Raw genomic sequence first — 12,697 nt, forward strand, 5'->3', positions numbered from 1 at the left:
CTCTGTGCTTCCTGGACTTGGGTGGCTATTTCCTTTCCCATGTTAGGGAAGTTTTCGACTCTAATCTCTTCAGATATTTTCTCGGGTCCTTTCTCTCTCTCTTCGCCTTCTGGAACCCCTATAATGCGAATGTTCGTGTGATTAATGTTGTCCCAGAGGTCTCTTAGGCTGTCTTCATTGCTTTTCATTCTTTTTCCTTTATTCTGTTCCACAGCAGTGAATTCCACCATTCTGTCTTCCAGGTCACTTATCCGTTCTTCTGCCTCAGTTATTCTGCTATTGATTCCTTCTAGTGTAGTTTTCATTTCAGTTATTGTATTGTTCATCTCTGTTTGTTTGTTCTTTAATTCTTCTAGGTCTTTGTTAAACATTTCTTGCATCTTCTTGATCTTTGCCTCCATTCTTTTTCCGATGTCCTGGATCATCTTCACTCTCATATTCTGAATTCTTTTTCTGGAAGGTTGCCTATCTCCACTTCATTTAGTTGTGTTTCTGGGGTTTTATCTTGTTCCTTCCTCTGGTACATAGCCCTCTGCCTTTTCATCTTGTCTATCTTTTTGTGAATGTGGTTTTCATTCCACAGGCTGCAGGATTGTAGTTCTTCTTGCTTCTGCTGTCTGCCCTCTGGTAGATGAGGCTACCTTAGAGGCTTGTGCAAGTTTCCTGGTGGGACAAACTGGTGGTGGGTAGAGCTGGGTGTTGCTCTGGTGGGCAGATCTCAGTAAAACTTTAATCTGCTTGTCTGCTGATGGGTGGGGCTGGGTTCCCTCCCTGTTGGTTGTTTGGCCTGAGGCAACCCAACACTGGAGCCTACATGCTCTTTGGTGGGGCTAATGGCAGACTCTGGGAGGGCTCATAGCAAGGAGTACTCCCCAGAACTTCTGCTGCCAGTGTCCTTGTCCTCACGGTGAGCCACAGCCACCCCCCACCTCTGCAGGAGACCCTCCAACACTAGCAGCTTGGCCTGGTTCAGTCTCCTATGGGGTCACTGCTCCTTCCCCTGGGTCCCGATGTGCACACTACTTTTGTGTGCCCTTCAAGAGTGGAGTCTCTGTTCCCCAGTCCTGTTGAAGTCCTGCAATCAAATCCCGCTAGCCTTCAAAGTCTGATTCACTAGGAATTCCTCCTCCCGTTGCCGGACGCCCAGGTTGGGAAGCCTGACGTGGGGCTCAGAACCTTCACTCCAGTGGGTGGACTTCTGTGGTATAAGTGTTCTCCACTTTGTGGTCGGTCACCCACCCAGCAGTTATCGGATTTGATTTTATTGTGATTGCACCCCTCCTGCCATCTCATGTGGCTTCTCCTTTGTCTTTGGATATCTTTTTTGATGAGTTCCAGTGTCTTCCTGTCTATGATTGTTCAGCTGTTTTCCTCGGTTGGCATTCTTTTTAGCTGTAATATTTAATCCCTTAAATGGTGATGTGATTGTGATTAATATAATTTTAGAGGACATTCTGTCAGTGTGAAGAAACCACCATACATTCGTTTTTAAAATGAAGTTTTGCTCTGTTTGGATGTTTTTTAACGTTCAGAATCAAAAGACCTGGTCCCCTTTAAGAATATAGAGCACATCAGTGTCAGAATGAGAATACTGTAAGGAAACCTGCAGAGTAAAGGATAGGCAATGATGCCATGCAGATGCAAAACAAATAACAAAAGAGAGGAGAGAAGTAGAAGGTTGGAATAGGGGAAATCATCTCTTCATAGGAAAGGGACTGTAATGGCACAGCTCACTGCCTCTGCCTCCTGCCTTCAAGCTCAGATCGTTCTTGCTCCCTTCTGATTTAAACCTAGTTGTGTGGACCACTTTACCCCAGTAGGGAAGGAGATGAAATTAATTTATTCTCAAAAACTCATGCCAAAGCAATAGAGCTAAAGTCTATGTAGCACCCAGAAGTCTGTGACTCTAGGAGAGATTAAGGGTGTACTTTTCATTTGCCCTAGAAAAACAGGGTCATTTTAATCAGGAATTAAGAACTATTTCGGATTGCAGAGGAATATTTGGCCATATCATTGAGTTTGCATTTCTTTAAATTATGCAGGGCCTTGTGCTTGTAGTTATACCTTGTCTTAATAAGTAGAGAAAGACAGAATTAAGATCTATGATCAAAACCATGTGACAGCTAGCCTTCAGGAAATCTTGCTTAAATTTTAGAGTATGCCATCAAACCAGCAAGGCAGCAAACTGAACTGGAAGTCTAATGTCAAAAAGAGAGAAATATATTATATCTGGCTGCTTTTTTGGTCCATTTTCAATCTCTGTCACTACTACAAAACTGACAATGGAGCAAAAAAGCAGCCAGAGATAATATGCAAATTAGTAGCTGTAGCTCTGTGCATATTTACTCCTGTTTTCTAACAAGGATGAGTTGCATTGTCTTAGGGCCGTGGTTTGTCAGCTGTTTTCAAGAGTCAAGATGCTTCTTTGTGTCCCAGTTTCTGAGTTTTATATCATTAGTATATGTTGAATTTATCAAATGCTTTTTTCTGAATTGTCTGTGATAATAGTTCTCTTTATCTCCTTCGTTCTGGGAATTTTCTGAATTGCAGCAACTGATTTTCAAATGTTAACAGGAATTTGAAAAAGAATAGATACATGTATATGTATAACTGAATCACTTTGCTGTACACATGAAACTATCACAACATTGTTAACTATACTTTAATATAAAATAAAAAGTTTAAAAAAATAAATAAATTCTCACTATGGCTTTCGTAAATTTATTAAAAATAAAATATATGCCTGGAGTATAACCCAATTGAATGTGATGAATTATTTGTCTTTTTAAAAAAATTTTTAAAGATTTAGTTTTTAAAATATATTGTCAGTTTTTCTTATTTTTTGTTTTGTTTGTTTTGTTTTAGATGCACTGTGCTGTAATTTTTCTTCCTTGTAATATTTCTGTCACACTTTTCTACCAAGACCATGTTGCTCAAACTTACAAAAAAAAAAAAAAAGAGAGAGAGAGAGAGAAACAGTCAATCTGTAATATGTTCCTGCTGGGCTGGGATAAAATGTTCACAAGACCTAAGTACTGGAAAGATTATGGTCCCACACTACACAAAACTTCCAGGCTAGCTGAAAATGAACATTGCCTGTTTCTTGATTTTTCTGATTTCAGAATTCTGCATTAATTCATCACAGTGGAGCTACCTTTCTCCTACTGGGTCCCACCTCCACCAGTACCCTAAGCCTGTGCTCATTTTGCCCCTCAGCTAATGAACCACATACTCCAGTCTCAAACCTATGATGTCATAAGGATTCCTCCGTCACCATTCATTAATGGTGAATATAAAATTGGATATAAAATATATGAGTCTTATTATCTTATATCCACTTTCTTAGTTTGCACATAGTAGGCACTAAAACTTGTGGAATGTAATTGAATTCTAGGGACAGATTATTTCCTTCACAGTGGATTTCATTTTGTTCATTCACGAAAAACAGTTTTCTTCTGCATTCGTAACGATGTGCATGAACGTTGTGGCATGAGCTGGCTGTCTCCCTCCCTACTGCTAGGAAATGGTCATAATGTTTAATTGCACAAAATGCCTTTTTTTCCCTAATCAAGAAGTTGAGGGATTTTCTGGCTTAGCAGGTGCCTCAATTGCACATAATTAGTTGCTAGGAATTGTTTAGCATAGGCTGATTAGTCTCAGCCAAAGGAAATTAAATTTTTTTTTTCAATAAAGCCCTGAAAACATCTAGAGATTCTTGAAACCATAGTCGTATCCGGTTTCTCTGGGAAGCCCAGACTTTGGGAATGGGAGAAGCAGAAGATGGAGACAAGGACCAGCCTGATTACACATGGATGCTATTTGATGCCAGGCAACCATTCAAGGTTACGAGAACATGAGGGGACATGAGTCCATTCCTCATGATGGGTTTCTCCCAACTCCAGCATGGGCTTTGGTTGTGATGCAGAATGAAACCTTGCTTCTTAGGTGCCTGCCATTTGCTTTCCAAGTTTGTAAATACCAGCTTCACTCAGAGCATGTAATCAAAACAAATGATCTGTGTTTTCCCCTCCTGTTTTTGGCACATAAGGAGAGTGGCCAAATTAGGGAAAATGAGAGGGATAGATGGGTCCCCACCATTGTTGCACTTCTGTTTTAAGTACATGCTTGACTAAGCCCTTTCTGTGTCTCTGTCACAGTGTCGATTCTCCATTTAATGGAGGGCATTTTCCCTAGCCTCATGGGATGTCACCGTAAAGGGGACCCATGCTCTTTCTTGTGACCAATGGCAATGGGTGGCCATCATATGCGCCAGTGATTATCTAGCTGCTAAGATGTCATGTTAAAAGGCTGACAGTTCTGATACCCTGAGGTGCCCTTGATGAGTACTTGTAGCATTCACTTCAGTGAGCAGTGACTCACTAGCTCAATGCCTCCTTTGCCCCTATAGTGACTTTCCATAAGGATCCCTTGTTAATATGATCCACCATCAAAGTCAAGGTTGGGCATCTGGTATGAAAATCAGAATTCTTTTGTTTAAAGGCATTATGTTAAAGGTTGTTTGATAAACCTTTCTGTAGTCTGAATGAAAATTAAAGGAAATATATTTTAATATTATTTTTATAAAGAGTCACAGATTTTGAACATACAATAGGGCAATACTTAATAGCTGTTAGGTGGTGATGTGGCTTTAAAAGCAATAGGGTGTAAACCTAGAAAATGAAATCAGAAGGAGGAGGCAGGATAGCTCCTAACAAATGTTTGACTTTCTTCAGTTTGCTTTTTTACAATAAATGCTCTAGTTTGAAAAGTTAAATGCAGTCTAATCATCTATAAGCAAATATTTAATGAATGCATACTATGAGTCAGGCACTGTTCTAGAGATATTATCTATAGATTGATTCCTTTCTTTGTTATTTGAGCTATTTTTTAATTCACTTACGTAGTTAGATGGAACTGGAAAGTCTATTTAGTGTCTTCCTGATAAATCAAAGAAGTATTACCATAGATCTTATAATTCACTGAAACTTTTGAGGCCTTTACTGAGGAACAGTGAATTGTATTGGCATTTATTTTATTTATTTTATTTTTTTAATTGAAGTATAGTTGATTTACAATGTGCTAATTTCTGCTGTACAGCAAAGTGACTCAGTTATACACATATATACATTCTTATTTTATATTCTTTTCCATTATGGTTTATCCCAGAAGATTTGGATATAGTTCCCTGTGCTATGCAGTAGGACCTTGTTGTTTATCCATTCTAAATGTAATAGTTTGCATCTACTAACCCCAAACCCCCAGTCCGTCTCTCTCCCTCCCCTCTCCCCCTTGGTAACCACAAGTCTGTTCTCGATGTCTGTGAGTCTATTTCTGTTTTGTAGATAGATTCATTTGTGCCATATTTTAGATTCCACATATAAGTGATATCATATGATATTTGTCTTTCTCTGTCTGACTTCACTCACTCAGTATGACAATCTCTAGGTCCATCCATGTTGCTGCAAATGGCATTATTTCATTCCTTTTTATGGCTGAGTAATATTCCATTGTATATATGTGCCGCATCTTCTTTATCCATTCCTCCATCGATGGACATTTAGGTTGCTTACATATCCTGGCTATGTAAATAGTGCTGCAGTGAATATTGGGATACATGTATCTTTTCAAATTATGGTTTTCTCCAGATATATTCCCAGGAGTGGGATTGCTGGATCACATGGTAGCACTATTTTTAGTTTTTGTTAAGGAACCTCCATACTGTTCTCCATAGTGGCTGTACCAACAGTGTAAGAGGGGTCCCTTCTCTCCACACCTTCTCCACCATTTGTTATTTGTAGACTTTTCAATGATGGCCATTCTGACCGGTGTGAAGTGGTACCTCATTGTACTTTTGATTTGCATTTCTCTAATAATTAGTGATGTGGAGCGTCTTTTCATGTGTATTGGCATTTATTTAAAATTTTTGTCTTCAAATAAGTGACCTTAAAGGTATAAATTGGTTCTGCAGTACAATTTAAATTTACTTATTTTAGGCAAATAAGTATATGGAAGAGAGGGAAGTGAGATTTATCTATACACACAAAAAGAACTGGCTAAGATTGCTCATTTTTGTAGACTTCTCCAAAGTAATTGACTTACATGATGCCAGGTGTCTGCTGGAGTGGTGTGGCCAGTCACTTGCCTGTGTGATGCCGAAATGTGTGATACCTGATAACCTATCAAACCTTGTTGTCTATCCAAGAGGAAATAACATAAGGAGGAAAGAGCACAGAAATAGGAATAAAAGAAATTCAGTCTAGACTCATTCTAGATGCAGGTCCTTCTATAAATTTTCATCTCTGGACCTCAAGTCCTGACTCTAAAATGAAAGAGTGGTCTAGAGCATCCCTTATAATCATGAGAGTCTAGTGATATATCTACAAATGGCCATTAAAGGACTTACGAGAAAACTACCATGGAAGACTCCACAGCTCTCTGTGACTGTCTGCTCCCCAGACATTCTTGCCCTTGAATATCCTATTATGGAGCCATCAGCCACTGATTCATTCAGTGTCTTACCTCTGTTTCTGTCTTCAAAGTTTGAATCAAGAATTGACTTTGCGTAAATCACATCAAGAGAATTGATGTGCATTCTCTGATGGGTGGGTTTTTATAAAAGGCCTACGATGCCTCCTGGAGGTTTAAATTAAAGATATATTCTTAGGAAAAAGGTTCGTTAAAAGCAAATGTTAAAAGGTGCCATGCTGCTCTGTTGCTATGCTCTCCTTAACTCATGATGAATGTTGCCAAGATTCTGCCTCACTTCCATTAAGAATTATTGCTTTCACCCTGACTAACTTCGGTAAGCTATTCTCAGATAATATCAAACTTATTTCAGTCTGGTCCTTTGACCAATGCAAATTTTGACTTCTAGGTAATTGTCTACTTCCGCCTATGTTCAACAAGGACACTGTTGATACTGGGAGTGAGGCTGGGGGCTGGGGAGTGGATAAGCAGAGGCTGGCCAGGTGGCCATCTATAATTCAGTTTCAACCTTTTAAGGATGTGTATAACTAGACTTCTCAGCTCTAAATCAAGGACATTGTTTTCAAATATAAATGAGAAAACAGTTTTACCAGGGTTGACTGCTTCTGTAATGCAAACTGGGTAAATTTCTAAAGACAGGGCTCCTTAAAATAGAGCATCAAGTGCAAAACACCCCAGAATCTCCTGGTCAAATCTCTTATTGCCCTTTAAGAAAATCCAACACTGAATTCAACCCAAGACTTTAATTGGCTGGACTCTAGACAAATTGAAAACTGAGGAAAGCCCTTAGGCTTCCAAGATGCTGTCCCTGAAACTGGTCATTGTGATTGGTATCTCCTGGCTCAGTGCTCTGTACTCATAAATACACAGTTTCAAAGTTTTAGATAATAAAAGGAAATACATTTTAAAATTGGTTTTATAAAGAATCCAGATTTTAACATATAGTAAGTTTGTTTTAATGGGTGCTATATAAAGCATATTGCCTGGTTATTAAATCAACACTGTGAGAAAAGAGTTCAAATACTCAGGTGGGCATGGTATAGCAAAATGAAGACTTCTGTAGTATAATGCTTGCATTTTGTTTTGTGGGTTGTGATTCTACTCAAAATCACATTTGCAAAGAGAAGAGTCAGAGATCTAGGATACTGCTTCCTAAGCAAAAGTGACGCTGTTGAGTGTATTGGTATCTGAAAGTTGGTAGTTTATCTTTATGGTTGAAAGAATTTAAAGAATTGTGTGACAAATGGAATAGAAACATGAAACAGCATGACTGCCATTTTTTAATTGCAGCTTACAGCAGTGTTAATCTTTCCTTTTTGTCATTGCTTACAAAGACCTTGTTAGTTTTATGAAGAAATCATGAATCATTTCAACCAGAAGAACATCCTAAAGAGGAATCGATTTCCTCAATTTTGCAACACAAACTACTTAGTTGGGAGAATTATGTTTTCAGATGATTAAGTCTTGTTGCTGAATTAAATCCTTGTTATATTTAATAGTCTGCCATGCACAATATAATGCTTTTTAATCCTTTAATGATTTCCTATCACAACAATGACAACAGTAACAACAAACTAACCTGATCGTGTGGCCAGAAGTAACCTTTGGGTCATCCAGCTTGAGTAGCTCTGCTAGGTAATTATTTTACATTATGTCTGCTCAGGCCGTATACATCCTATTCTTGAAAATGTTTAAGGTTGTCACTCAGACATCTCTTTTACTTTATACAAATGTCCCATGCAAACTAGAAAGAATACTTCCTTTCTATTTAACCCTGATATTTGCCATCCTAGATCATTATTCCTATATTCCAAGCCAGACTAAATCCTTTCCTAGATTAAAAAAAAAAAAATCACTTTACTTAGAATTTGATGGATCCATCACTTGTATGGATTTTGTCACCTAGTTTTGCTCATTCAGCTTCTTGCCTAACTGTCACAGGTATACTAGGCTTTAGTCCTTCTGTCTCTTCAGTTGCTCTTTTTCTGGTTCTGCAAGTTATTTCCGTCTCTTTCTAAAAGAGGGCAAATCAACTCATTGCGATATATGTCTTCTTTTCCCAAACCATCCTTCCTTCCCTGTTCTTCACCTATTAGCTTCTCTGGTCTTACTCTGAATGTCCCTGTCCCTTTATTTTCCACTGGATGCCAGTTCGTACTTCCAAGAGGAACCCACTAATTCTGTGTCTTTATTCCCCTGCAATACTAATACTCTGTCATCTGCTTCTCTGAAATACAACATTTCTTTTCATTTCCTTTGTTCTTCTACCTGTTTATTCTTAGTGCCCATTGAGCCATTTTATTCCTTCTTTGTCTTCTGGTTACTGATATTCACTGATACTTATTTATCAATGAATATAGGTGACAGGCAAATAACCTGTGTACTGTATTTACAAACTTCTTACCATTCTATGCCTTCATGTGCATTATAGCTTGATCCTGACAATCCTAAGAGGTGGACGAGAAAGTATATCCCTCTTTCACAGGAGAGAAGACTGATGATCAGAGCATTTTAAATGACTTGACCTTGTCCTATGGCTAACCCAAGGTTAGGACCCAGGTCTACAGACTCTTTCTATTGTATCATATCGCCTCTCTCTGGCAGAAGGATTGCAGTCCATTGAAAAATCTTCACTACGTTAGAAACTGGATGGAAATTAACCAAACCCTTCATTGTACCTTTGCAGATGAGAGTCCCTACACTAAATCCGCCAGCCAGACAAAGCCGCCTGATGGAGCATTGGCTGTGAGGAGACAGAGCATCCCAGGTTAGACCAGACTGTTGGATTTTTCAGCTGTTTTACTTTTTGAACCCTGTTATTTGGTGATCCTAAATAGTTCCAACTTGGTAAAAAAAAAAAAAAAAAAATGCTATTTCATAGGGTGGAGACTGCATTCTACACAGCTTGTTCAGACAATGTTCATGAAAGCTAGACTCCGGAAAAGCTTGCAAACTTGTGAAAATTCATCTTGTGTGCAAATCCTTTGTAAAATGACTTGAATTTATATCAGCTCTCACTCATTGACTTACTTTCACCTCTGATTTCAGGGGATGATTCTCACAGCAGCATCTATCCCTTTACTGAGACAAACCCGGCATAACAAAGTGGTTCAAAATTGCTGTGGCAGATCATATATATGCTGAATAACAAATTACTCTTTTCTTCTTGTCTCGTTGAACTTGGATTTACTTCCATCGAACAACTCTTGTAGAATTCTGGGACTTTGTTTCCTTAGGAAGCTGTGATTAGGTTCCTTGTAGTACAATAAACAATACCTATTTTTTTCAACAAAACATTTTGCAGAAATATCTTAAAACATCTTTATCCCAAAACTTCCATATTTTGAAACTTTGAATTTGAGAATGACATAAACATTCTAAAATTAAAGGAGGAAGGAGATTCAAAATATTATTCAAACTTTATCTGAACTAGGTAATTTGTGGAAAACCTCTTATGGTAGCAACTATACTTAAGGATTAAAAGCATTAATACATTTAGAAATTTATCAAAATTAATGTTTTTCTATGTTATATACAAGTAAATTGAGTACAGCTAAAGCTTAGTGACAGGGTTCTAGAGTACAGTAGTTTAACAATCCAGGAGAAACAAAGCAGTGTTTCCAATGTTAAATTGAATGGTTTGGCAAATCTGTCAGTGAAAGGGGAGTTTTCCATTTGAATAAAGAGCAAGATGAGTCCAGTTTCTGCCCTGTTCATGATTATTATTTATTTTTATAAGAACTACATGTGGTTATTTTTATTCTTATTCTGAAGGCTTAGACTCATAATGAAAGTACATGGCTTATAAAGAGGCATGTTGTGAATGTTACCTATCCTTGTTTGTGTGCTTTGAAGATTCTAAAGTAATTTGAAATTTGTAATTAGATGGCATCACCCAGTGCTAAGATTTCTTCTATTCCATCCTATAAAATGTCATTCTTAGTGCCGATCACGTTTAGAAAAACTACTGCAATCAGCTATGTGCTGTGTTCTCTGCTTTCTCCTTGTCAGCAGTAAGGGAGTACCCAAAGTTTGAAGCTCAAGAATGCCAGTTATCCATCAATTCCTTCTTGGCCTCTCTAATTAGCTAGTGCTCAGTACTCGGCTGGCAAGAGTTGAAGAGACTTCCCACTGTCCTTACCACTTTATGTGGTACTGAACAAAAGCACCGACTAGTCTCATGTTTTCCTTTCATGGGTTTTCTAGTGTTACATACTAAATTATAACACAGGTTTATGGGCCAGACTTTTCCTTAAAGTCAATAAGGCGTTTTTAACGTTACATGTTAGGTACAGAGAAGTTGTTAATTATAATCCTTAGTTCATGACATACAGTGATTCTTCGTAATAGACTTTTTCCTTTTGTTCTTCCTCAGGTCAGTTTTTAAGTCACTGGAATCAGGAACCTTTTTTGTAGGCTTCAGAGGTTATTTTCCTGGAGTTTGAACATGAACAAGCACCCTTTTGTTCTCTCTTAGAAGGCAGCAGCCAGAAGGGTTGGGCGTCCTGAAAATCTTCTTAATTATTTAGAACAGCCTAAGAGAAAAAAAAGAGTTCACCAGCCAGAAGGCTAAGAAACCAAAGTGATTAATAGCTGATTAGGACTTAACTGTTATATCTTAAGAAGAAAATTAGGGAACTTCTTGGAAACTGCTTCATGACTGAGTTCTGACACTTGGAGTTCTGAACCTTTACTGTCTTACCTAAAAATCCCCATTAATTCTTGTTCTGGCAAAAAAAAAAAAAGGGACTCGCCCCGATCTTTGGCCAAATAGTTAAGTCAAAGGGAGATCTAATCCAGCATTCAGAAATCTTAACCAATCACCTACCATGGCAACCTTTATCCCTGTGAAGTCAGAGAGAGAGAGGGAAATGCGCAGAGACCTGGAAAATGCACACTCTTTATTATTTGCTGGAGCTTCAGCTGAAAAATCCCAAAGTGTCCTCCCGAGGAATTAAGGTGGACCCCGGGGAGCTAAAAGAGCAAAATCAAAGTTTACAGCCTTTTTTTCTTTCTCCTGTGCTTATCTCCCAACCTCACTTCCCTCAAAAGTATTATCACCACCCTGGTAGCAAGGAGAGATGTGTCTAAAGAAAAAATGCACCAAGGAACTGAAAAAGGCGTAAAGGAAAGCTTGGCTCCTCTACTGGCCCCTGCATCTTCTCAGTGCAAAGGCACTCCTCGGGGCAGATTTTGGTGCCCCAATTCCTGCGGCCATTTTGGTGCCCCAGTTCCTGGGCAGTAAGCAAACACCCGGAAGCTGAAATTTTAAAGGAGCTATGGCTTTTCCTCACATCTCTCCCCACTGATCCAATGATGGTGATTGAATTTGATCATTCATGTGAGCACTTTCTCTGATGGAAGGGGGGGAGGTGTAAGGGAGGAAGAGTATAAGGTAGTGGAAGGCATTTTAAAGCTCTCTATACACGTTTTTATGAAAGCTTAAGATGTTCTTTGAAACTAATTCTGTAGAGACCTGATGCTTCCTGGAATAAATATTTGTACACATAGACATAGATAAGGTTTCTTAACATGGGTTCCACTATCTCCATGGCATAACAAAGAGTAACTTTTAATAATTCTGACCCAGAGAAGTAACCTTGAATGTTAACAAAAATATAATTTGCTTTTCATTCGTATCAAAATCTACTACCACTGTCTAAACTCAAGATTGCTATAGCAGTTATTTTATAATCACAAGTCAAATATGTGTCCTTCATGAAATGACAATTCTAACTGTAAATCCTTTCGTCCCACTCCTGTCTCTTCTCAAAAAAGGGAATGGATTAAACATCTCTTAGGAGCAAAATGCATTTGATTTGGATAAAGGGGAAATGCATTTTTCTTGTTATTTGGAAACTTGTCATTTTAATCGTATCTCTTATGGCATAATGTGTAAAAAAAAGGTTTTTTAGTCTTTCATAAGATTTTGTAAAATTTTTAATAACCATAATAGTAAAAAAGAAATGACATGGCTATCTATGACACTGAAGTTTAAATTTAAAGACTTAACATTCTGTTTAAAAATATTAAGGAGGCATATTTCAATCTCACTTCTGCTCATTTTTTTTTCAAAGAGAAGGTGAATTCCGAGTACAAAGCTATTTTGAACTAACAGATTCTACTACACATCTATGATTATTAAAAAGAATCTGTTGGTCTGATCTTCCTTTATTTGAGAGATTACTGGTGAATCAAAGTTTGACTACCT

At 38.0% G+C, this 12,697-nt stretch overlaps 1 protein-coding gene across 11 annotated transcripts in view; it reads left to right on the plus strand.

Annotated features, from left to right (window-relative positions):
* The window catches only part of GRIP1 (glutamate receptor interacting protein 1), a 714,321-nt gene that overhangs the window by 486,751 nt on the left and 214,873 nt on the right, over positions 1–12,697 (plus strand). For 9 of the 11 annotated variants that reach the window (XM_082422694.1, XM_082422693.1, XM_082422684.1 and 6 more), the window contains exon 2: positions 9,173–9,253. The exons of the other annotated variants lie outside the window; for them this stretch is intronic. In XM_082422694.1, the coding sequence (XP_082278820.1) occupies positions 9,173–9,253 (81 nt within the window). The remainder of the gene's footprint in view (positions 1–9,172; positions 9,254–12,697) is intronic. 11 annotated transcript variants of the gene reach the window in all.

This window comes from Balaenoptera physalus (genome assembly GCF_965194825.1).
Source record: "Balaenoptera physalus genome assembly, chromosome: 13".
Classification (NCBI taxonomy): domain Eukaryota; kingdom Metazoa; phylum Chordata; class Mammalia; order Artiodactyla; family Balaenopteridae; genus Balaenoptera; species Balaenoptera physalus.